This window comes from Neovison vison, chromosome 4, assembly GCF_020171115.1.
Source record: "Neovison vison isolate M4711 chromosome 4, ASM_NN_V1, whole genome shotgun sequence".
Lineage (NCBI taxonomy): Eukaryota > Metazoa > Chordata > Mammalia > Carnivora > Mustelidae > Neogale > Neogale vison.
In genome coordinates, this window is record NC_058094.1 from 191,226,020 (window position 1) to 191,252,541 (window position 26,522).

Sequence of the window (26,522 nt, forward strand, 5' to 3'; positions counted from 1 at the left end):
ATGATACCCAGTAATGTGCTTCTGCCTACTGACAAAGGAGACTAGATTATATTACAGTGGCAGGACAGATTTTTCAGTCCTGAATCTCAGCTCTGCATCCCTCCCATATTCTACCACATATTTTCCCTTCACATTTTCTCATTTCCCAAGTTAATAAAACTAAAGTTGCAGGTGGACTGCAAGTTGATATGCCAACTTTTGATATTCAGACCTCCAAAGCACTAAATTTAACAAAGCAAACCAAATATCTCTTTAACATATCATTTAATATTCCAAAGAGTAATAGATGAATGCTTTCCTATTTAGTGACTGGGGATTGTTTGGAAAATCTGAATGAGGCACTTTGCTCCTCCACCTCATTCCGTCAAAAACTCCTTCTCATATTTTAATATTCCATCATTGAACAGATTGACTTCTTTTTCATTCATAGTTCAGATATGTTCTAGTCTCATGTCAGTAAATTCATTTTCACCTAGACTAAGCAAGTTAGCAAGTTCAATAAAATTAATCTCATTTCACACTTACGATATACTAGCCTGTTGTGCATATTAAAACACTACACATTTTTATTAATGAAAATCTGAACCATGCGCTGAAAGAAAGATTAGGCTTCTCTGAAATTGGCTCCTGCTCCATTTCTTCTCATTTGAATTATATTTCAGTAACCAAGATACAAGTGAACTGAGCTTAAATAGTACTTCCCAATAATCAAAATAGTACTTACATATTCTTTGGTTTTATTTTTCTGACGGTCTATATAGTAATTTAAACATTAAAATTTATTTGTCAGAAAATATGAAATAACACTAGTCTGAAACTCTTAAGAATTCTGTGCAGAATTTACCCAGCCCACTTTTGGAGATGGGCTGATTTTCCTTTTAATCCCAGTTCTACTCCACATAGCTAAATTGGTGTTTTTTTGTGTGTGTGTGTATTCAAATCTAGAGCAGAACCTTCCCCATTTTTTTGTTTCAGAGTGCTTAGGGAATCAAGTAGTAAAAAGCTTCTGATTTATGATTTATGGCACAATGTAAAATATATGGTATAAGTGCATTGTTTAAATTTTTTGGAGTAATTTATCCCTTTCCTAAAATAATAGAAATTATGGTTTCTCTTTCCAGAAAAATGTCTATACATGTAATATTTTGCATTAAATTTTAGAGGATCTAGTGACCCTTCTGGAGACTTCCTGTAGTTCAGACTCCAAGTTACAAAACTCAAGTCTGGAAGGAATGCTACTTCACTCTGACTAGGTACTATTTACAGCATGCCAAAGAAAGATTTAAAGTATTACCACATGTCAGAGCTTAGTTCTCAAGTTTTGTGAAATTGGTAGAAAATGTCTGTATAGATTACAAACTGCAGACACTAGATGTTGTAACATCTCCAAACACAAAAAAATTAAAAAATATAAGTAGCATAATTTACATTATAATGAATTTAACAGAGCCTGCCAGAATAATGGGGCCATAATGAATCATGGAGCTGCAAATTGGTTATCTGGTGACTATCTCAATGTGGAGACAGAATTAGATCCAACAAAATAGTTCCTGAAGTATGGTTTAGTACATGACAAGTTGTTCACCTGACAAATATTTATGGAGCTCCCATTCTGTATTAGAAATTGTACTAGGGGCACCCAGGTGGCTCAGCCGATTAAGCATCTGCCTACAGCTCAGGTCATGATCCCTGAGTCCTGGAACTGAGCCCTGCAAAAGGCTCCCTGCTCAGTGGAGAGTCTGTTTCTCCCTGTCCCTCTGCCTCTCCCAGCTCATGCTGTCCCCAACAAATAAAATATTTTAAAAAAAATTGTGTTACACAACGAAACTTAAAAGCTTGTAAAAAGCTTACAATTTGAAGGCATGAAAATTTATATTGGGGTAAAAAAACAAGTAAAGAAGCAATAATGATACGGAAAATAGGTATTATGACAAGGATAAGTAAAGGTAGCTAACAGACTGAATACAGAGGGCATTTGGAAAGGCAAATGAAGACTTTCTAGATAAAATAATGAATAGGTCAGTCCTAAAGGATGAATAGGAAAAAACCCATTAGTCTTAAAAATATGCTTAAAAAGTCAGCATCCTTTAAGCCTTGTTACAAAAAACTGCAGTCCTTCATTTCTTCAGTCAAATCTTTCTAATGATAGATCTAGATTCTTTTTTTTAAAAAGATTTTATTTATTTATTTGACAGAGATAACAAGTAAGCAGACAGGCAGGCAGAGAGAGGGAGTGGAGGAAGCTGACTCCCCACTGAGCAGAGAGCCGGTTGAGGGGCTTGATCCCAGGACCCCGAGATCATGACCCCAGCCAAATGCAGAGGCTTTAACCCACTGAGCCACCCAGGAGCCCCGATATATCTGGATTCTTTATGTATTTACCTATTTATCTCAACATGTTTAATTGCTATCTTTAAAGTTTTTGCGTTTAGGCATTATCTTTTGATATTCCATCACGGTTGATGAGAACTTGGCTTTCTTTAGTTACATCATCCTACTCCTTGCTCCTGGTCCCAGCACAAACATGAATGCACACCCACACCCTTTCTTCCTAATGTATTGGTGTTTGTATTTCATTTGCATTATTTCCACTATGTAAATACAGTTTGTACTAAGATATGATGGCTTGACCTTTCTACATATTTCGTGTTAACATTTGTTCTGATTTGTTTGTATAGTTTTCTTTATAATTATTATTAATTCAACCCTCAATTCTACCCCAGGTATGTGAGAGTCCTCTGAAGGTGTTAACACATTACTTATTCTATCAGTTTTCATCTTCCTGAAGAACTCTGTCCTTGAGCCTTTTTTTTTTTTTAAAGATTTTATTTATTTATTTGACAGACAAGAGATCACAAGTAGGTGGAGAGGCAGGCAGAGAGAGAGAGAGGAAGGGAAGTGGGCTCCCTGCTGAGCAGAGAGTCCGATGCGGGGCTCGATCCCAGGACCCTGGGACCATGACATGAGCCAAAGGCAAAGGCTTAACCCGCTGAGCCACCCAGGTCCCCTCCTTGAGCCTTTTGACCTCAAGTTTGATGGAGTCTGACTGCAGTTTGGACTGGTGACTCTGTAGGCCTGTGATCAGGCTGTTATGTTGGGACCTCCCCTAACCACGAACTTGTAATTCCCTCAGCTTCTTTCTTGATATGGATTTCCTTTTTCTTATTTCTAATCTCTGGAGCAATTGAATGATAAATTACCATCTAGGGGAAATATCTTTAGAAGCCATTCTCTTGATTTTCTTTAATGGCCTTATTTCTGTAGGATGCATTTTCCAAAGGCTGCTTTAGAGGATACAGAGGCGGCAATATTTTGAGACTCTGGATATAGAATTCTACCTTGGCAATCTTTTTTCCTCAGAATTTTCAGATCATTGATCTCCTGTCTTCTTGCTTCCAGCGTAGCCATTCAGTAATTTGAAGCTGTTCTATTCTTGACCCTTTATGGTTTTTTCCCTTGCTGAAAGTCGGTAAGATCCTCTTTTTGTGTCTGAAGTTCTGATTTTTTAAAAATAATGTGCCTCGGGGCACCTGGGTAGCTCAAAGGGTTAAGCCTCTGCCTTCAGCTCAGGTCATGATCTCAGGGTCCTGGAATCAAGCCCCACATCAGGCTCCCTGCTCAGTGGGAAGCCTGTTTCTCCCTCTCTGCTTGCCTCGCTGTCTACTTGTGATCTGCCAGATAAAGAAATAAAATCTTAAAAAAACAAAACAAAACAAAAACCTGCCTTAGAGTCCCTAATACCACATTTTAAATTACTAGAGCTCTTTTTATTTTCATTAATATTCATCTTAAAAAAAAAAAAAGTACTGCTTTTGTTTTCTAGCATGCAACATACTTCTCAGTAAATGTTTGGTATAGTTGGATTCTTTCCCCTAATGTTTCTTCTACTTACATAGTGTTTTCTCTAAATTGCAGCTTTCTTCTTTCTTATTTACTACTTTTTCAAAATATTTAGTTTCTTTTGAGTGTAACAGAATTCACTGTTTATGCACCACACCCAGTGCTCCATGCAATATGTGCCCTTCATAACACCCACCACCAGGTTCCCCCAGCCTCCCACCCCCGCCCCTTCAAAACCCTCAGATTGTTTTTCAGAGTCCATAGTCTCTCATGGTTCATCTCCCCCTCCAATTTCCCTCAACTCCCTTCTCTCCATCTCTCCATGTCCTCCATGTTATTTGTTATGCTCCAGTGAAACCATATGATAATTGACTCTCTCTGCTTGACTTATTTCACTCAGCATAATCTCTTCCAGTTCCATCCATGTTAATACAAAAGTTGGGTATTCATCCTTTCTGATGGAGGCATAATACTCCATAGTGTATATGGACCACATCTTCCTTATCCATTCATCCGTTGAAGGGCATCTTGGTTCTTTACACAGTTTGGCAACCATGGCCATTGCTGGTATGAACATGGGGGTACAGTGGCCCTTCTTTTCACTACATCTGTATCTTTGGGGTAAATACCCAGTAATGCAAATGCAGGGTCATAAGGAAGATCAATTTTTAATTTCTTAAGGAATCTCCACACTGTTCTCCAAATTGGCTGCACAACTTGCATTCCTACCAATGGTGTAAGAGGGTTCCCCTTTCTCCATATCCTCTCCAATACACGTTGTTTCCTGTCTTGCTAATTTTGGCCATTCTAACTGGTGTAAGGTGGTATCTCAATGTGGTTTTAATTTGAATCTCCCTGATGGCTAGTGATGATGAACATTTTTTCATGTGTCTGATGCTATCTTTAATATTAACTTTCAGTTTACTGTTGACTGTCAGTTGGCAGGACAATGATGAAAATCTCTGTACTCAAGGATGTCATTTCCATAAGCTTTACTATAAAGCAATGATTCTCACCTTTTGCTGTATACGAGAATAATTAGAGATAAAATTTTAAACCACAGATACTCGGGTTTTATACCAGAACGATTTAGCTAGTTTGGGTAAGGAAAAAAATTTAAAACTTCTCAAGTGATTTTGCTGCAATAAAGATGAATTATCACTGCTGCAGTGGCTTAGCTGGACTCAGAATCTCCAATGTGAAATCTGGTTTTCTCATGAGTGTGTCAAAATCCCAAGAGAAAACTATCGGGTGTAAGCTTGGTTGCCATAGTTCTGGAAACCAAGTACGTCAAAGAGGCTGGGTTGGAGCTCGTAATTCAACTTAAAAAACTTCCACTTAATACCTCTTCTCAGTATGGCATCCCTGCCCGTTATATTTTCTGAAGAATTTCTGTTTCATCCTCTCTAGAGAATAGAATCTTTTTTGACAGTTTAGAAAAGGCCAAGCTCTGTGGGATGACTTCTTAATATTAACTGCATTTTTTAAACATGTCTTCACACCCTCTCCTCAAATTCCAGGGATCTTTTGACTTCAATTACTGTCTTTCACGATTCTGTAATAGAAATAGAGTTGCTTCTTGGCTTCTTCACTAATATGTCTGATGTATCATTTTCTAGAGCTTCTCCACGTGGCTTTGGCTTTTCCAGCATGGTCTCAGGGTTATCACACATTTTGTAGGGCATCTGGCATTCTAAGATACTATTCCAAAGAGGAAGTGAAAGCTGCCAGGCCAGTTAAGGTCTAAGATAGATTGGGTGGCTGTATCACTTTCACTGTATTTTATTGGTCAAAGGATTCACACAGTCCACCAGATTAAAAAAGGTAGAGAAACTAATTCCACCTCTTGTTAAGGGAATAGAATACACGAGAGAATATAGAATAAGATACATTCTATAGCCATATTTGGACTTACTTCCTTTTTAATTATATAGGATAGAAAGCAGAAAATATTTTGGAGTGGCAATAGCCTTCCACAAGAAAATCAATTCAGGGGCGCCAGGGTGGCTCAGTGGGTTAAAGCCTCTGCCTTCGGCTCAGGTCATGATCCCAGGGTCTTGGGATCGAGCCCCCCGCATCGGGCTCTCTGCTCAGCAGGGAGCCTGCTTCCTCCTCTCTCTGCTTACTTGTGATCTTAAAAAAAAAAAAAAAGAAAATCAATTCATAGATGGCATAGCAGATACTTGGTAAATTATACTGTCCACTGAAGACATGGGATTTTCAAAGATTATGTGAAGATCTATGTCCCTCCCTAAACATTCTAAAGGTATCAAGGACCCATCTTGTAAGAAGGTTCTTGATTTTAAGTGACAAGAAACAAGTAGGCAAATTCAAAATATTCATCCAAACATTTATTGAGTAAATTATATTGTCAAAGAAACTAGTGATTAATGAAAACCCCGCTTTAAAAAGCTTACAATCTAGTAGAACAGGCATAGATATCTGATACAAAAAAGTATAAAGGCAAACACTGTTACAATGTTATAAAACAAAGCCCTGGAGGAGCAGAAAGAAAACAATTTTGACTGGAAAAAAAGAAACAAAATTCAACCAAAGCTGCAATTCACTGGCTGAATTTAGGTTATAAAATAAGCATGAATAAAGTCACCTGCATGGCATGTTTGAAAAATGCTACATAAAATGCTAAGTAGTCCACTGTGGCTAGAACACAGGATGAAGCACATCACAGAGGATCATATATGGTAACAAGTTTGGCTTTATTCTGTAGGTATTCAAGGGTAATTTCCGATTTCTGAGTTGGGAAAGTTAAGTAATGAGTGGATGATATAGTTAGATCTACAGCTGAAGTAAAAACCTGACCGCAGAATACAGAATGATATGGAAGGGACTGAAAATATTGGCAAGATTAGTTAAGAGACCCTATAATAATCCAACTAAGAAATAAAGTAGGGCAGAACCCCCAAATATATTTAGAAATTAACAGGTTGGAAACATCCTGAACTGAATATAGGCAAGCCAAGTAAGTATCTTAAATATTTATAATTTATTAAGATTAAAGAAACACAGCTAGTTTAAATTATTCCTGAGTAAACTACAACCTTTAAGAGAAAACACAATCTAGACAATTAAAAACAGAATTGGAACATTATTTTATAGTGACTTATCAAGGTTATTTTCATCTGTACTATTTATTTTAAAGAAGTACTGTAAAATGCAACATGGGAATACTTAAAAACATCTCATTAACTCTACCAATTATCTGCACATAATTTATGCAAAAATTTAAGGGTTTGTTTTCCTCCCATGGTCACATAACAAAGGTATCTTTAAATCAACATTTGTATTTAGCACTTATTTATATAATACCAATTAATTTTATTAGCTTGAAAAAACTAAAGTGTGACCAAAAATAATCACCACGAATTTACAAAATAATCAGTATACTATTTGCTACGCAGTCAACTAATATTTATTGAGCACCTCCTATTTTCCAGAACTAAAAACATGTTACTCACAGAATTCTCAAAACCCTCCAAGACAGTTAATAGTATTGTTTATAAAACAAGATGATAAAAGTATGAATCAGGCTGATAGGAACTTGCTCAATAATATTATCAGTAACATTTAATTATATTAACTGCCAATTTTAGAAGATCATTATTTTTCACATTTCTGTTGTTCCAACTAAGTCTGCTTTCACATTTTAAAACATTCATAGGGAGAGAGGCAGTATTATTATTTATATCACCATCATTCCTTTCTACTTGTCTAAGAACATTACCACTTATCTATAGTTTCTTGCTTATAAATTTTAATAAAATATATATAAGTGGGCATGTATAATATCAAGTACTACTCTATCATTCTGTAATTTTAAAAATAACAAAAGCACACATTTTAAAAAGCTACACATTAAATAGATAAAAGCTCATTTCTAAAATATAGTAATATATAGATTTTTTAAAAATTAACCTCATTAAAACTTTTGGTTTACAAATTATAACCTTAAATACAGAATGTTAAGATTAAGTGACTACGTATAATGACGGTCAGCTACATAGAAGGTACTGAAATAACATATTGTTTTAAGCTTCAAGTACCTCTCCCATGAACTGGGCTAATGGATGGTTATTTTAGTTAAACTGGAATAAATAATAAAAGGAGTACTTTCCTTTATTATTACAAATAACTGTAGTCAACAATCAAACACCACGGAGTTCAATTTTGAGGATAATCCAACAGTAAATAACATCAAATACTAGCCAACATATAGTATTATGTATGTATATATTACCTTATAAAAAAGTTGTTCTATTAAGAAAGTTATCTTAATAGAAAGAAAAGAAACTAAAGAGACTAGATTTAGTAAGTGCCCTTATTTTACAGATTACAGATTAGGACTGAGGCTCAATAGTAATTTGCCCATGTGATATGCCAATGATAGAATCAGGACGGATACCGGAGCCTAATTTGTCTTTTGGGCTCCTTTCACCATATTCATGTTCTCTCATTTAAGGAATCGTACTATTTATTCACGCTACTTCAATTTGGAAGATTACCAAGTAGAGAAATTTGTTCTCTACAGCCCAAGAACTCTCTAGTTTTTCTTAAAAATGAACATTACAAGAACAGATGCAGTTTTTAACGTTAGAACACTTTCTTAGCTTAAGATGAGAACTTATACAGGAAAAAGTTCACTTTACATGTAATTTGGTTTGGCTGCAAAAGCTTATATATGCCATAGCGTTAAAACTTCTTTACACTCTATAACATAGTAACTTCATATGTTGTAAAATGGTTTTCTATAATCTTGACATTTTCTTCAGATAGCCAGTTTTCCTGTTTTAACTGCCGGATAAGAGCTTCCAAAGACTTCAATCTTCCAAGAGTTTGTTGTTCCTTTAGCTCAAGAAGAGTTATTTTTGAATGTAGTTTAGAGACTTTCCGCCAGAGATGTTCCTTATTGATATCTTGTCTGCAGTAAGAATGTTCAATTTGTAAGACTTCTGTCTCATAGTCTATATCCTTATATAAGGAGCCTTCAGGGTCTAGATCTCCCATTTCCACGGTTTCTTTTTCAGTAGATACAAAAGAATTAATTGGTTTGGGATTTTCTGTGGGTACAAAAATGGCAATAACAGATTCTTTATTTGCATTTAATTCTTCAACTGTTTTAGTAATTGTGCTGAATAAGAATGGACTTTCCTGTGCTGACTTAATTTCCATGGAATTATTTGTAAAGTTTGGGTTAGCAAGATGATTTGTAGTTATTTCAAACACTTCTTGGGTTTCCAAAGATGGCTGAATATCTTCTGAATTTGAAGTTGTCAAAGTAATAGTTGTAGAATTTAGATTCTCAAAAGATGTAGGAAAACCACCTATATCTATGTCTTGGGTAACTGATGTTTCCAAGGTAGATACTGGTTTTTTAATATCTTGTTTAACCAGATTAAGAGTTAATATGTTATTTTGTATACCTTCTCGTTTTGGAGCTGGTAGCTTCACCAAAGTAGATGAATTAAGTAATTCTGTGTGTTCAGGGAGAATATCTGTATTAACTGTATTTTTCTTTAGCTCATTTGATGCAAATGATTCTTGTGACTTGGCTTTTAGGCACACTTCTTTCTCATCATCTAATTTTTTCTTCTGAGATTTTTTTTTTGAAGAGTCTTTTTCCTAGAAAATAACATTTTCAAATTCTAAAGATGTCCTCACTAACCTCTTTCTGTTATTAGTCAGTTCTGAATATTTAATTATAACTTTGAGCAGTATATTGGTCAAGTCAATTTACACAGTTAAAAAATGTTCTAAGCGTATAACAACCCATACATACTTTAAAGTGTTTTTTAAAAAGTATTAAGCATATTCAATACATGATGGAAATATTTCTGATCACTCAAATACTAGTAACAAAATCTTAGATCATTAACTTATGTTAATAACTTAATGATTTATGTATGTTATCTTTTGTTCTTCAGTTTAAATTTTTTTAATGGTTTAAATTTTTTAAATTACCATACTTTTAGTGAAAGTGTAAATTAATTTTCCTTTTTTCTTAAGTATGTTTTCCCAGCAGTCACCTTTCCCGCTCCCTCCCTTAACCTCATTAGCTGCCACCCTGCAACCTACCACCCTGCTCAGCATTATCCCCCACTCCTCTATGTTCTTCCTCCAATACCTGATTGTCTTCAGGCAAAGAAAATATTGTTGGAATTGCAGTTTGTTTCAAATATCGAATACCCCATCTGACGTCAAGAGAGTCAGGAGTAAAATGGTCACTACACAGGAACTGGTATTTACTGGGTACCCATGAATCTCGTTTCATATTCTTTAACCATTTTTCAAGTCTTTCTTTGTCATGTAGAGGAAACCTGTAATTAAAAAAGGAAAACTTTGCTGTATTTTTTGCAAATTCCAGGACTGCATATATAGGTAATCTATGCATTGAGTGCTGCAAAAAAGCAAGGCAACAATCCACACCATGTAAGAGCATCTTCAGGGCATCACTACATCGTCTCTACAGTAAAAATGACTAAGCTATAAGACAAAGCTTTTCAGAAGAATGGCTGGTAAGGGCACCTGGGTGGCTCAGTCAGTTGATCATCTGACACTTGATTTCTGTATAGGTCATGATCTTGGGTTATGGATCAAGCCCCACATTAGGCTCTGCACTGAGCATGGAACCTGCCTGAGATTCTCTCTCTCCCTCTACCCCTCCCCCTGCTCCTGCACACACATGCACATGCATGCTCTCTCCTTCTAAATAAATAACATCTTAAAAAAAAAAAAAAAAAAGGCTGGTAAAATATAACAAGTCCCTTCAAGTAAAATATGTGTTCCAACAAAGGATAAAATCTACTCATATTTTCTGTGGATTATATTTTATTTTTATTTTGTTGTATATTTTGCCTGGAACTATATAAATTACAAAGTCCCATTCAAATGTAATCTATACTGACACAACAAGTGAAATGGTGTCCTGTCTGTAATTCAAGGAAGTACTAAACTTTAGGCTCTAATTAACATTTAAAAAATAAGTTAGTTCAAACAAGTGATTTAATTGACAATCACTACTAAATCTTATAAAACCACTAATATTCTATTCCCTTTACTACAGTCAGCTTCAATTCTACCCATATGTAATTTAGTCTAGTATTTCTAAACTGAGAACCCTAAAATTCAAGTTTTGAAAGAAAACTGACACAAGAACTAAACATGTTATAAAGAACACTCAGATATTCTATAACGTGAAATAAATGAAGGAGAAAATAGAGAGAAAGGTAAGACAGTTCGTTATATGTGTTGTTCCTGTGCCAACAATAACCTTTATTTAGAGTTGGTGCTAACACACTGAAATGTATTTTATAGGCAACACTGGGCCAATGAAAAAATGAGAGAAAACTTTTTCCTACCAGTCTAAAGAGGTTACAGTTAAAACTGTATTAAACAGTTAACACTATTTGTTTCTTTCAATGATTTTATGAGACAGTCTAATATCCTATTTAAAAAAAAAAACTTAAGGTTTTTTAAAAAATAGGATAAAATATTAAAATTTAATTAGGTTTTAAAAGCCTAAAATTTAATTAGGCTTTTAATTAGTATTTAAAATAGGCTTAAGGTAACTTAAAGTTTCTCATACAAAAAGCAGCAATTACACATTCCCTCTCAATCCCGGACATTTAGTTTATGGTTTATAATAGAATGCCTTCCCCCATCCCAGCAAATATTGGTAACTTTATAAGATGCTAAGGAAAAGGGAATATGGGTACTTTATAGGAAATAATTTTTAACCCCAATACACTTATATGGAAAAATCAATGATCTATCTTTGAAGTTCTCACCACAGATACAACATTCATACATTGTTTGAAAATTCTTTAACCTTGCACACACATCAAGAATTCAGGTTATAAGTATAAGAAACATAACCAGAAAAGGCATTTAAAGACAAAGAGTTTTTTCAGAGGACCTGAACTCTGTTAGCCATAGAAAAGTACATACATTTACTGCTACATCTAAACTGAGAATACGCTCTTTACAATAGTTTCACATGTAATCTCAAGTACAAGGATGCTGTCTGTTAATTATTTCTCTTGTTCCTATATACTATATTACCAAACAATTTTAAAAAATCACTCTATGAATATCCTTGTTTGTAACTGGAATGCAATGCTTCTCAGCAGGTAAACCTCTAAGCAGTCTTCTGGAATAGGTTTCCTAAACAACTTAGTATCTTTGCAGTAGTTCATTTTGTTCAGTAATTTTGTTTCACCAGCTTATTAATTCCCAAAAAGGCACAAAATAATCACAGTATAAACTCAAGACTATATGCACACATAAGCTGAATTCTCAAATTTATATACAGTACAGCTTGCTACAGTGTTAGCATTAACAAATTCAATTCTTCAAGTCTGGTGCTATTAGGGAAATAAAACTGATTCAACTTTTACTTGGCAAATTACACATGGAAATAAAAAAAACTCATAAAAAATCCAGTTTCAAGGGGTGCCTGGGTGGCTCAGTGGGTTAAGCCGCTGCCTTCGGCTCAGGTCATGATCCCAGGGTCCTGGGATCGAGTCCCGCATCGGGCTCTCTGCTGAGCGGAGAGCCTGCTTTCCTCTCTCTCTCTCTCTCTGCCTGCCTCTCTGCCTACTTGTGATCTCTGTCAAATAAATAAATAAAATCTTTAAAAAAAAAAATCCAGTTTCAGTAAATTTACATTTTGAGGAAAAAAATCTTTATAATTGACTTCCTCTGACCTTATTATTTTAACCTCCTTAAAAACGGTAACTATGGAAAGATTTAAAGACTCTGGGAGTCAGGGTTTGGTCATCCCCGCCCACCCCCATGAAGGCTGAATAAATCTGGGAAATGGGGCTAAATCAAGTTCCACCTGATTTGTTACAAACCTTCAAGAGCCATAGCTTTCGAGATACTAGCATTTCCCCCCAAATCCCTCTCTGCACCTTGTGGGCTTCAACTGGGAAACAATCCTGGAAATACTGCCACATGTGAATTATCTCAGGTTATCAGGTTTCTTCCCACTAGTTAAGATAATGGGAAGCAGGGGCGCCTGGGTGGCTCAGTGGGTTAAAGCCTCTGCCTTAAATTCAGATCATGGTCCCAAGGTCCTGGCATCCAACCCCGCATTGGGCTCTCTGCTCAGCAGGGAGCCTGCTTCCCTTCCTCTCTCTGCCTTGCCTCTAAGCCTACTTGTAATATCCGTCAAATAAATAAATAAAATCTTAAAATAAAAAAAAAAGGTAATGGAAAGCAACCGTGTCCATCAACAGAGAGCTTCTGGTCTAAAGATAAACAGACTTCACAAAATAGCTGGAAAAAAAATCTGAGAGAGCAAAAGACGACCAGGTTAGAGCTAAATGAAATATTTTCACAAACAAGAAAAAAGGAAATGAGTATCTTAAATATATTGATTCTCACGTATATTAGGCACGCACTGAATGTCAAGTGCTCCTTTACCTATTTACACACTAAATGAAGTAGGTGCTATTAATATCTCCACTTTAGAGGTGAAAGACCTTAGGCATAGAGAGTTCAAATAATTTGCAGAAAGTCAGTCAGCTACAGAGTAGTGGAGCCAGGTTTTGAACCTACTGAGTCTGGCTCTGGAGCCTGGACTCTAAATGCCTACACAATACTGTTTCCCCGTTCTTCTAAATAAAAATGAGTATTTCTGTGGTTTCACGGAACTATTTCCTGCCAGTAGGAATTTGGCACAACAGTTACCCCGTTCTCTGTACGAACGAAGAGTATATAGAGAGCCCTGAGCAGGAAACAGGTTGTAATTCCGGCTCTCTCACAAAACTTTCAATAACCCTTCTGAAAGCCCTTAGTTTCCTCGGGAGAAAAATGTAATTAAGGAATATCTGTGTAACCTCACAGAAAGAGCAGGTTAACTGCTGGGTGCACCTTGCTGCTTGGCAGGTTTGAGGTGCATCTTAGTTGGTGGTTAACGCCCTTTATGACACATGAGATCAGCTGAGGTGGGGGAAACACTCCGAAAACCATGGAGCACCGCCCAAACTGCACATTTTTAAGGGCTTAACACCTCCAAAAGGCCCCTACACCTCGCCAGCAGCCCCGCGACCTTGCTCAGTTAGAACCCCTTTCTAGGTAAACTAAATCCGAGCCTTCGCGTCCTCCTCCGGCGCAGTGAAGGAACACGCTGGGAGAGCAGAGGACGAATTTCCAGACACCTCAAACCCTAGCCCCAGACACCACAGGACCGTGGTCCAAAGGTAAGGCTGACGCTTCTGCTCCAGGGACAACTTACGGATAAAAACTCAGCTTCCGGTCTTTGCTGTTTCGTCCCCGACGGTTCTTACAGCAAATCGCTGCGCAATACCGAGGCATCGCTCGGGTGGGGCCCCCCAAATCAGGGCCTGCGACAGGGCCCGGGAACCTCCTCGCCAAGATGTAGGGGCAAATCCAGGCCTCACGAGGCACTGCGCCTGCGCCAGAATCGGCCGAGCGGAAAGGCGTCGCAATCGTCGACTCACTTCCGCTTCTGCGGGCTTCAGCACCGCCCTTTCTGGAGGTTGGGGCCGGAAGTGATGCACAGGCTGAGCGGCAACAACAGTTTTCCACGTGCGCGTAGGGCGCCAGGGTCAGGTGGGGTAGCGGGAGCCAATCGGGAAGCGTTTCGTGTAGGTCTTCTCCGGAGGTGGCGGCAGCAGCGGCCGCCGGCCAGTGAGAAGCGGGTTGAGAGGGGACTCGGCGGCGACTGGAGGAGTGCTAGGTCTGTGTGCGAGCGGGATTGGGGCGCGCGCCGGCTGCGGGAGGCCTCGGAGACCGGGGCTAGGGGCCCGGCCGTGTGAAGCCGCTCGTCAGTCGGCCGGCGCCTCTTCTGCGGAGGAGCAGCAGCAGTCGGAGGGTGCGGGTGATGGATGAGACCGGGGTCGCGGGGAGGGTGTTTAGAGCGTCTTCGAGGCCTCGGCCGGTCTTTGTGGCCTGACCTGGCCTCGGCGTCCGCCACGTCGTCGCAAGGGCTTCAGGCTGCCTGGTGTTGTTGAGAGTTTAGGAAAAAGGAGATGACCAACCCACAGAAAAGGGCGTTTTGTGTTTTGGGTTGGCAGCCGGCTTTTTCGGGTGTCGGACAGCTCCTCCCAGGGCTGGCCTCCGGGCGGAGAAGAGCGGTGAGGGCGGTGCCTGGACGGACCGGACGAGTATCGGTCGCCTTGGGGTGAAGGCTGGTCGTTGCAACCCGGCCGGCCGTCGGCTCTGGGCGTAAGGCCCAGGCCGCCGTCCGGTGGGTCCCTCTTGGGGAGAAGTCAGTATAATACGAAAGTGGGCCTACTAAAAATGTGTCAGATAATAAACTTGAGCAGTGGAGTAAGCTTTATTAAAACCAGCAGTGTGCCTCTCTGTCCGTGTTAGACCCGCCCTTTGACTACAGAAGTACCTGCAGTCCTGGTGGCGGCCACAGTACTCCCTCGGTTTGAGTTCTTTAAACGAAGGGGTTGTACTTGATCTTTAGTCCCCGTGAGGATGAGTAACTCTTTGGAAAGGAGGAATCCTTCTGCTAATTACGCTCAGAAGAGGCCACAGGAGAGGAAGGCAGGCGGTTTCCACAAACCGTAGTGTCTTTCGTCAGCCTTGTTATGTCATCATAGATTGTTAACTCCTCGTACAGAGTTCAAAAAACAGGATCACATTCGTCATTAAATCTATACTATCTAGAATTCCAAGTTGAATTCTTAGGTAAAGCTTATTTAAGGTTAGGGAAATATTTAAATGACTTCGGGGAAGTTTGAACATAAGTATTTAACTTATCTAAAGTATAGACTGTGAAAGTTTATTTTTCTGGTAGCCTTAGCAGAAATAATTCCATTACGAGTTTTTTTTTTTTTTTTAAGGTTTTATTTATTTATTTGACAAGGGAAGAGAGATCACAAGTAGACAGAGAGGCAGGCAGAGAGAGGGGGAGGCAGGCTCCCTGCCGAGCAGAGAGCCCTATGGGGGACTCGACCCTAGGATCCTGAGATCACGACCTGAACCGAAGGCAGAGGCTTTAACCCACCCAGGCGCCCCGCCATTATGAGTTTTTAACAAAATCCATTAATACATGTTTTCTGGTTAAATATTTGGGATCTTACAATGAAAAAATTATTACATTCTATCATATTGTCAGTATTAATATGATGCTGAGATTTTCTGTTTGCAATCCTTACTGACCTTGCCGAAATAAAAGCTGAAGTTGGTGCTTTCTTAGGGAGGGAGGATTACCAATTCACATATACTGGGTTGTTTATCTTGCTAATGTACATTTTAACCCCTGAAGTAAATACTTTTATTTTTAATTCTTTTAGAATATGGATTCTTGAAAGGAAAATTGACATCCTTTTTAAAATTATTTGGATTTTCTACCCTTTTTACATTGTTTACAAGTGATAAGTCTTCACAGTGTCTTTTGGTAAAAAACATTATTGAATACTTTTGTTACTGTTCTGTGTATGACCACAGAGTATTAGTGAAAAGGTAAAGTGAAGAAAAGATATTTTTCTCAATTTGGTTGAATTAACATTTGCATTTAAGGAGGTTACAACCAGGGGCGCCTGTGTGGCTCAGTCTTAAGAGGCTGCCTTCTGCTCAGGTCATGATCCCAGGGTCCTGGGGGTCCTGGGAGTCCTGGGATGGAGCACCACATCGGGCTCCGTGCTTGGTGGGAAACCTGCTTCTCCCTCTCCCTCTGCTGCTCCCCTGCTTGTATTCTCTCTCTTACTGTCTCTCTCTCTCTGTCCAAAAAAAAAAAAAAAAAAAAAAAAAAGTTACAATCAACATAGAGATAATAAAAACCTGTGAAATGAAATAACATGGGAAAAAGCACAGGATAGTTATTATATACTTAACATGTTGATACTTCATTAAATATACCTTGTATCCTAAAAGTTCACTGGGTTTCTTTCTTTTTTTTTTTTTTTAAGAGTTTATTTATTTATTTGATAGAGACACAGTGAGAGAGAGAACACAAGCAGGGGGAATGGGAGAGGAAGAAGCAGTCTTCCCGCTGAGCAGGCAGCCCAATGCTGGGTTCAACCCAGGACCCTGGGATCATGACCTGAGCTGAAGGCAGAGGCTTAAGGACTGAGCTATCCAGGTGCCCCACTGGTTTCTTTTAAAAGAAAAAGTCTTAAGAATAGCTTCATGGATCATTTTTTTTTCTTTTTTAGGATTTTAGAAATGGCTACTCCCCAGTCAGTTTTCGTCTTTGCGATCTGCATTTTAATGATAACGGAATTAATTTTGGCGTCAAAAAGTTACTATGATATCTTAGGTGTGCCAAAATCAGCATCAGAGCGCCAAATCAAGAAAGCTTTCCACAAGTTGGCCATGAAGTACCATCCCGACAAAAATAAGAGCCCTGATGCTGAAGCAAAATTCAGAGAGATTGCAGAAGGTAAGTAAATGGCTATCTCTGAGGTCTCACAGATACTAACTAGTAAGGGAGAATGATAGCTAAGAAGTGTATGTATTTGGAGATACTGCGATGATGGGTGGCAGAATGGGGTCTACATTTAAATAAAGTGAGATTCTTGAGACTATCTTCCTACCACAATTACTTTGATTCAAGGATGGATGGCTGAGTGGTAGAATAAATTTTTATTGTCATATAGATCTTAAATTGTTAAAAAGGTATCACTTTATTCTTCTGTTGTGTATGAAATTGCTTATTGTTTCCAAGTTAAAAGGAATTTTAGATACCCAAAACTTAGAAGCTAACTTATGGAACAGTTTTTACCAAATATGGAGATTAAATACAAAAATACTAAGTATAAAAAATTTAAATAGACTTTGAAATGTTTTGGTTTTTTTCTCCACTTGATCTATACTGAAAAGTTACATTTATCTTTGAAGGAAAAATATTAAACAAATTTTGATTTAAGACTAGTTTTAAAACAAATTAGACCACCTGAGAATTCAGTAACTAATGGTGGTGAAGGTAATTGAGTAGAGAGTTGGAGATAAACTTGAACACTTCAACTAGTGAGGAAGTGAAAAATCTGAATTCTTGATTGGTTATATTGGACCATTAAATGATTTATACAAGTAATGTTTTTACCCAAATAATAGGAAAAATAACTGCATAATTGCTGCCCACATGCTTATTTGTAAGTGATGGTAGCATTCATTTAACAAATACTTATTAGATATTTACTAGGAGCAGGCATTATTCTGACAGTTGATACTATACAGTAAATAGGACAAAAGCCCTGCCTTTTGTAACTTTCATTTTAACTTTTTTCCCTATGTTTGTAATGTTTTGGTTTTATTGGTGGTATGAAATCCTTCCCTAAAATAGAGAGTTGAATTCACTTATCTGAAGAGGTTTGGGTATATGCAATTTTCATTATCTTAAGTTACTAAAGTATTTTTATTTTCTTCAGCATATGAAACACTCTCAGATGCTAATAGGCGAAAAGAGTATGATACACTTGGACACAGTGCTTTTACTAATGGTAAAGGACAAAGAGGTAACGGAAGTCCTTTTGAGCAATCATTTAACTTCAATTTTGATGACTTATTTAAAGACTTTGGGTTTTTTGGTCAAAACCAAAACACTCGGTCCAAGAAGCATTTTGAGAATCACTTCCAGACACGCCAGGATGGTTCCAGTAGACAAAGACATCATTTCCAGGAGTTTTCTTTTGGAGGTGGACTGTTTGATGACATGTTTGAAGATATGGAGAAAATGTTTTCTTTTAGTGGTTTTGACACCACCAATCGGCATACAGTACAGACTGAAAATAGATTCCACGGATCTAGCAAGCACTGCAGGACTGTGACTCAACGAAGAGGAAATATGGTTACTACATACACTGACTGTTCAGGACAGTAGTTCACTATTTTTCTGTTCTCACTAAAGCCAACTAGTTGACTTTTCTTTAATACCCTTTGATGCGAAACAGTTTTCTGTGAACTATTTTGACAAGTGCATGATTTCACTTAACATGATATAGATATTAAATGTATTTAAATGTTTTTGACAAATTCAGCAACACTCAGTAGAAAATAGCTAATTATTAATTTCCCTGATAGGAAAGATTCTTTAAAAAAGATACTATAATTCTGCCTGGTCTTTTTTCTCTACTTGCCCTCGGGCTTACTTGCGTGGCCAGTTTTATTACCAAGAAAAGATGGAGTTTGCCTGATATATATTTAAAGGTTAAACTTTGAAACTTATTGTAGATTTAAATTGTGTGAACTTGAATGGTTTTTGCAGTGAAACCTTTGCTAACTTAAAATTGCATGCTCTGCAGCATCTCTGATTTGGGTTGCTAAATGTACACGAAACTGTAATTGAGTCATTCAGCAAAGGATAGCAGTATCTTTCCACTGAAAACTTCAGAAAGTAAATAGATTAATATTTACCACAGAACCGTACCTTTCTGCAGTAAAATTGGAGTAAGTGAAATGATCATATTGCTCATAGCCATTTGGCTGAAAGAAAGTTGAAAACTTTTGAAATATTACCAAGAGCTTGTTACATGCTTGGTCCCTGGCTAATGATTTTGTAGTGTTGAAATCATAGCTAATTTATATATCATTTCACATTTCTTTCTTTGTTGTTGGCGCTCTAAGTCTTATATGGATTTATGTATTTTGTGTGTGTGTGTGGTTCCTCTTCTTTGCACTCATCTTTATCTAGAGATTGACTAATACCTCATTCTGTTTGTAAAAACAGCCAGTAATTTCTGTGCAACCTTATTATGTGCAATATTTTTAAATCCTAAGAAATGTGTGCTTTTGTTTTCATATAGACTTATTTCTTTAGTTCAGCACTTTTTGCATTATACTCCATATGAGTATTAATCCTATGGATACATATTAAAACTAGTAAATGTCTCATACAACATTGTGTGTGAGTGAGAGAAATATAATATTTACAATATGATGTTCTCGGTTTTCATTTTATTGTTAAAAGTTTATTCTATAATTCTAGAGCTATGGAGGGTATATAAACAATGGGGCTGCTTATGCTGACCATAGACCATATTCCAGAAGTTACTTTTAACTAACCTGAAAACCCTGATACAGCCTTGTTTGTTTGACATTTGGTAATTTCTCGTACTTTCTTATCATCCTCCTTTCCTCACAAATTTTGGTAGCTTAAAGATTTTGTTAATTATAATTTTGTTGTATTTGCTTGCTAGGAGCAAGTATTCTTTCCTCTTTTAGGCCTCATTGGGGAAAAGGTGAGACATTGCATAAAGCTATATTTGTTGATTATAATCTTTAATTTGAAAACTCTGAAGGAGATGAAATTATTAAATCTATGTATCTAAATTATTTTCTGGAAGGTCTACTTACTGCTTTTGTTTGATAACCTGAAAATAGCCATACCTTGAATTTTGGTCTAAGGATCATCTGTATCCTATCAATAGAATGAATGAGGCAAGAAAAAATATTTTTCAAGTCAGGATTAACTTTATATTATTAGCATCTGTCCCCCTTTTCTTTAGGGCCTGATTATTCCTTGTTTTTCTCATTCTGAACATGTATTTGAACCCCCTTCTCTTCCTCTTCCTCTTTCTTTTTCTGTTTCTCTCTCTTTTTAAAAAAATCCCCCTTTTGAGTCTTTTGCATAATTTTTGCAAGGAAAAAATGGACCCTGAGTCATTACGCACTTAAGGTACAAACTAAATATCAAAAAGATACGTAGGTAATCTAAGGGTATCTGTGGTGTGTGTACTTTTGTGGCTTGATGGATAAGATACTGGAAATTAGACCAGTAATCAACATAGAAGTTTCCTCCGTAACTTATACTTCTTCTTCTGTACTTTAAAAATGACCAATGCAATAGCTTAATCTATACTCCCTACATAAATCAACTCATGAAATCTGTCAGTCTCTTTTTTGCTTCTAGGCAAAACAGTAATATATATATATATATTTATATATATAAAACATGACTTTTAGTCTTTGTCTTGAATACATTTCTGTAATTCTTCAAGTTTTTTGGATTGAATATGTCTTGAATTGGATGCTATAGGGCATATAGTAGACATGAGATTTTTTTGGTGCTCTAGAATTGGTATAATTAACTCCTGATTTGATGGTTGATTTAGACAATTTTTGTGCTGTGAATTTCAGTTTCAATTCTGAGATTAGTTCTGTGAAAATTCAGGTTGCCCAAGGACAACTAAAAATGTGTACATTCCTGGAGTTGTTAACTTTAATTTTCTGAAATGGAAGTTTGTTTAGCAATTAAAAGAACACACTGGGGGAAAAAGAGACCATTGCCAAACAGAATAAAGAAGATACTGGTACCACTAGTAGGTTTCTAAAGTTTTATATGTTCATGTTAATGCTGGTCCCTTCAATTCCAGATGAGAGGTTGAATGTAATCAGCCAGCCATGATTGTTTCCCCTCTCTCTTGGTTCCAATGGCAGATGATATAAGAGTGAAGTCATAAAAATGCTTGGAAAACAAGAGGAGTTTTGAGATAGTCCAGGAAGGTATAAAGCAGAACGAATTGGATTGAGAGAAAAATCAAATAATCACAGCCAAGGTGTCCCAGCTTGAACTATTTTGGAGAATTACTTGTGTTTTCCTGGGTATCTCCAATGTATACAGGAGGTATACATGTTATTAAACATCTGTTTGTTTTTCTCCTGTTAACCTGTCTTTTTTTTTTACAAGATGGCGGGTGGAGGAAGAGGTATCTCAGTCAACAACCTGGGAAGGAAGAGGGAAAATTATTTTTACTTCTTTACAGTAGATAATTTGTTGTGTCGTCCTATTTATTGTTACTCATTATAATGTCACAGGGTGCCAGTGCTTACATTCCAGTAGAAGGGGACAGGCAATAAACATAATAAGTAAATTACTATGTTGGATGATAAACTCTACAGAAAAAAATGTAGCACAAAGGAGGATCATAATACTGAGAGGGCAGGAAGGCCAAGCACATGTTGCAATTATCAACAGGATGGTCCGTGTAAGCCTCACTGAGAAGGTGAATTTGCATAGGTTTGAATTGTTTGCATGGAAGATGGAAGCATGTATGACAAGTTCTAAGAACAACAAAAAAGCCAGTGTAGCTTGAGGCCTGTGAACAAGGAAGAGTAGTTGGAGATGAGTTCATAAAGGTAGTAAGGGTAGGGAGCAAGACAGATTATGTAGGGCTTTTCGGCTTTTGTATAGAATTTTGGCCTTGCAATGTGATGTGATAGCTGAATTATGAGCAATAAATGACTTCACCTTCTGTACATTTAAAAAAGATCATTGTAGCAGCTGTGTTGATAATGGACTGTGGAGAGACAGTAGAATAGGAACGCCAGTTAGGCTATTTCAGTATTCCGGAATGAGAAGTTGCGGCAGCTCACACAGTACACCAGGATGGTAGCAGTGGAGGTGATGGAAAGTGTTTGGACGCCACACATAATCTGCAAGTAGAGCCAGGAAGATTTGCTTATGGTTGGGTATAGGCATGAAAGAGGAGAACAGGATGTTTCCAAGCTTGATGTTTATGGAGAACCAGAAAGATAGTTGCCATTAACTAAGATGAGGAAGGCTACAGGTTAAAGACATTTAAGAAGGAAGATCAGAAGTTCGGTTTGGGCATAGCAACTTTGAGACAATGTTGAGAGGGAGGAGAGATATGTCTGGAATTTGGAGGGAGAGCTGGGCTGGAAATGTATATTTTGGAATTGTCAAAATACAGATGATATTTTTAAACCTTGAGACTAAATGAAATCACCAAGGGAGTATTATATAAATATAAAAAGAAGCAATCTAAGAACCGAGCCCTCAGGTATTCTGAAAGTACAAGGAGAAAATGAGGACCCTACAAAGGAGTATGAGAAGGAATAGCCAATGTGTTTAAGAGTTTTGTGTCTTGGGAGAAAGTGAAAAAACTCTATCAAGAAGTAGAAAGTGATCAACCTTGTGAAATGCTGCCATTAGGTCCAGTAAAATAATCCCTAAGAACTGACCATTGTGGAGTTTGTTTTTTTCTTTTTAGCAATGTAGAGGTCAGAAATGACTTTGACAAGACCATTTTCTATCAGGTGGAAGGGGTTCCTCCACCAATTTGGAGCAGGTTTAAGAGAACAGCAGTCCAACCAAGTACTTTGAGAGAAATTATTTGGAAAATATAGTGAATATATTTCTGGACAGAATTTTTAGCATGGATATTTTAGTAGAGCTTCAGTTATTACTCCATCTGTATAGCAAATAGCTTGCTCTTCAGAATAGTGTTCTGTAGGATGTTAAGTATGTTGGGAAAAAAGAAATCGTGTTTAAATAATTTTGTGAAATCGGGATTAAGAGTCAAACCATGTCAAATATGTTGCTTTATAGGTGGGTATAGTAATGTGAATTATACGAAATATTTGTTATTTAGATAATCATATTTCTCATATGTATTTGGTTTTTGTCCCCAGTTCCTAGCTCAGAGTTCACAGAGTAACTGTGTCTTTTGTTTTCTTAATGAGATTTTGGGACCACACCCAATGAGGGGGCTGGTTGCCAGGAGAACCAACCAGGTGTTTAGAGAGCTGGAATTTTCTTTTTTCTTTTTTTTTTTTTTTAAAGATTTTATTTATTTATTTGACAGAGAGAAATCACAAGTAGGCAGAGAGGCAGGCAGAGAGAGAGAGAGGGAAGCAGGCTCCCTGCTGAGCAGAGAGCCCGATGCGGGACTCGATCCCAGGACCCTGAGATCATGACCTGAGCCGAAGGCAGCGGCTTAACCCACTGAGCCACCCAGGCGCCCCGAGAGCTGGAATTTTCATTCACGTCCCCAGTCCTCCAGCTAGGGCACAAGGCTGGAGGTTGAATCAATAGCCAAAGGCGATGATTTAATCAATTGTGCCTGAGTAATGAAGCCTCGGTAAAAACCCAAAAGAAGGTTCAGAAACCTTCCTTACCAGTTGGTGAACACGTGGATGTTTGGAGAGAGTGGTGTGCCTGGAGAAGGAGTGCAGCCTCCATGCTCTATCCCCATACTTTGTCCTGTACTTCTCTTCCATCTGGCTGTTTCTGAGTTATATCCTTTATAATAACTTGTAATTTCATAAGGAAAATGTTTCTCTGAATTCTTCGAGCTACTCTAGCAAAGTAATCCAACCTGAGGAGGAAATCTTGGGAACCTTTGATGATGTAGCCAGTTAGAAACACAAGTAGTGGGGATGCCTGGGTGACTCAGTTGGTTAAGTGTCTGCCTTGGGCTCAGGTCATGATCCCAGAGTCCTTGGGATCAAGTCCCACATTGGGCTCTCGCCCCGCAGAGAGCTTGTTTCTCCCTCTGCCTGCTACTACCCCTACTTGTGTGCTTGAGGGTGTTCTCTCTCTCTCTGACAAATAAATAAAAATTACACACACACACAAGTAATAGGCTGGGCTTGCATTTGGCATTCTGAAGTGGGACAGCCTAGTAGGACTGAGCCCTTAACCCATGGGATCTGATGATTTCTCCAGGTATCTAGTGTCAGAGGTGAGTTGAATTGTAGGACACCAGCTGGTGTCCAGAGCGTGGCTTTGTGGTGTGGGGAGAAAACATGCCCTCATGCATTGGAAATTTGTGTCCCAGAACATACCCTGTTAGTGGCTTCTCAGAACTTTCAATATACTAGTTGGTATTATGAATTTCTAGCAGATTTACCAATTATTTACCAATTATTGTGTGCCGTATTTACTAGACCATGGAAACATTTAACTATATCCAAGAGCAAGTACCTTTAATTATATCCATGTACGCCACCAAAAATTTTGGTAAATACTGACCTACCAAAACTGAGTAAAAAATCATAATGAATCTTTTGAACATGTGCATGAACACATATAAAATAGTGATACTTTAAGTAAAGCAAAAATGATACGCTTGTGTTCCCATTCTCTCTCATCTGTTTGAATTATTATGACTGAAAAAATCCTAGCAGACCGATTATGATTTTATTTAGTCTCACCTACATTTCATCACCATGCTTTTTTTTTTTTTTTGATCACTGCTATAGCTATTTAAATAATGTTGTGTTTTTTTTTCAGGACTATACACTATAAAAGTCATCACCAAAAAAAAAAAAAAAAAAAAAAGTCATCACCAAACAAAATAGGCCAGTATAATTTAATTAAATGAAAGACTCCTTTATTATTCTCCCAAGAAAATGAAAACCATTGTTTCTAAATTATATTTTAAAAATAGGATAGTATTTGAGAACAGAAGAATTAAAATGTGACTATTAGGATAAAGAGCAAATGATTCTTACAGTGTCATCCTTTACTAATTGGACCCGTATTAGCAGCTAGTGTATCAAACAGGTTCTGACAGTTGAGTAGCGAATTATTCCTCACTGATCAGTAAGAAATAGAATGATCACACCCACTCCTATAGGTATACATACATTTTCTTGGTGAAATATCCTTTGGCTGTGTCTGCAAAATAATGGAGTAAATGGAAACAGATCAAAATGCTAATATAGTGAATAATTTATCAGTCTTTTGAGAATTAGTCCCTTTTTCTCTGTATATATGCATAAGTAAAAAATTACTGACCTTATTCCTAGTGCCAGCTTTCATAATAAAGTTTCAAGCAAATGCTGGCAAAATGGTCTCATCTTGTAAGAGAATATAAGAGTTAGTTTCTTTCCCAACCCCAACCACACCAAAAAAATTATTACAAAATGGTGAGAGAGAGAGAATAGAAGACACCAAGTCTAGAAAAGCAGTGTACAGAGTGTTGGGAAGAGCTCCTGAGACATTGGTTGGCTAAGTGGGGTTAAAAAGTTTCCCTATAGAGTAGCAAGAATTAATTTAACAGATATCTGAAAAATAATGGCAGGTGATGAAGTGGAATGGAGCAATGTCTTCAAAGATCTTAGGGAAAAAATACTTTTGAACTTAGAACTTGGTAACCAGATAAATTATTAACAGCATGTAAGACTAAAACGAAGCCATTTTAAAAATGCAAGAACTCAAAAGATTATTACCCACATATCCTTTATGGAGAAATACTAATTTTTACTTTAAATTACTATGTGCAAGAAAGGGTACAGTATGGGAAATAAGAGCGACAGCTGAGTGTTTATCTTCATGAAGAAATAAAGAAAGCTAGAAAGAAATCAAGAACATACATTAGATTTTGACACGGGTATTTCTCACTTGGAAAATGAGAATTTTGCTTCTTTCATGGATCTAAGTACTCAATTTACAATTAAGTTGTTTATATAATTATAAATGTTTTTCAGTCTATAAATAGTACACAGAATATTTAATTATTTTTGTAGGATTTATGTAAAATGTATCTCACATAATTGGATAATGGAAAAAGGAGAGAAGGCAAGGTGGAAGAAAAGATTAGTGTATTAATTCTATCATCTTTCATGGTAGGTAATCATTTGATTCTATTGAAAGTTGATAAAGACCAGTGATTTAAGCATATATTACTTGCAGTTTTAATGACCAGCATGAGAAGAGCTGCTAACATCATCATTTCTGTGGCATAGCACTGAGAGGCCAGGGAAAACTTGCGTTTTACATGAATCTCTGATGTTTGAATTTCTGGTTGTGAATGTATTTTTTTTCCTACATTCTTATATACTTAGAAAAAAAAGGAAAAAACCTGGTCTATCTGTTGGGATGCCTACAGCTAAAAGAAAACTCCTAAATTTACCTAAGCAATAAAATGCTTTTTCTCTTGTCTAACAGAGTCTGGAGGTCAGGCAGCTAGTTCTAGGAGTGTGCCAGAAATCTGGCTTTG

The 26,522-nt window shown here is 37.2% G+C and overlaps 2 protein-coding genes across 3 annotated transcripts; one reads left to right on the plus strand and one right to left on the minus strand.

The window, feature by feature from the left end:
* Positions 1-6,169: 6,169 nt before the first annotated feature.
* Positions 6,170-14,298, minus strand: THAP5 (THAP domain containing 5). The gene is made up of 3 exons (XM_044246386.1): positions 14,096-14,298; positions 9,980-10,172; positions 6,170-9,477 (listed from the first exon to the last, which is right to left on the minus strand). The coding sequence occupies exons 1-3, from the start codon at positions 14,173-14,175 to the stop codon at positions 8,566-8,568; spliced, it is 1,185 nt and encodes a 394-aa protein (XP_044102321.1). The 5' UTR covers positions 14,176-14,298; the 3' UTR covers positions 6,170-8,565.
* A 188-nt stretch (positions 14,299-14,486) lies between these two features.
* Positions 14,487-21,095, plus strand: DNAJB9 (DnaJ heat shock protein family (Hsp40) member B9). Of its 2 annotated transcripts, none has more exons than XM_044246388.1 (3): positions 14,487-14,560; positions 16,992-17,218; positions 18,207-21,095. In XM_044246388.1, exons 2-3 carry the CDS (start codon positions 17,002-17,004, stop codon positions 18,656-18,658), a joined length of 669 nt encoding a protein of 222 aa, XP_044102323.1. In that variant the 5' UTR covers positions 14,487-14,560; positions 16,992-17,001; the 3' UTR covers positions 18,659-21,095. The 2 variants fall into 2 exon arrangements, with proteins under 2 accessions (XP_044102323.1, XP_044102324.1); XM_044246389.1 differs by lacking the exon at positions 14,487-14,560 and adding an exon at positions 14,589-14,695.
* The last annotated feature ends 5,427 nt before the right edge of the window (positions 21,096-26,522 follow it).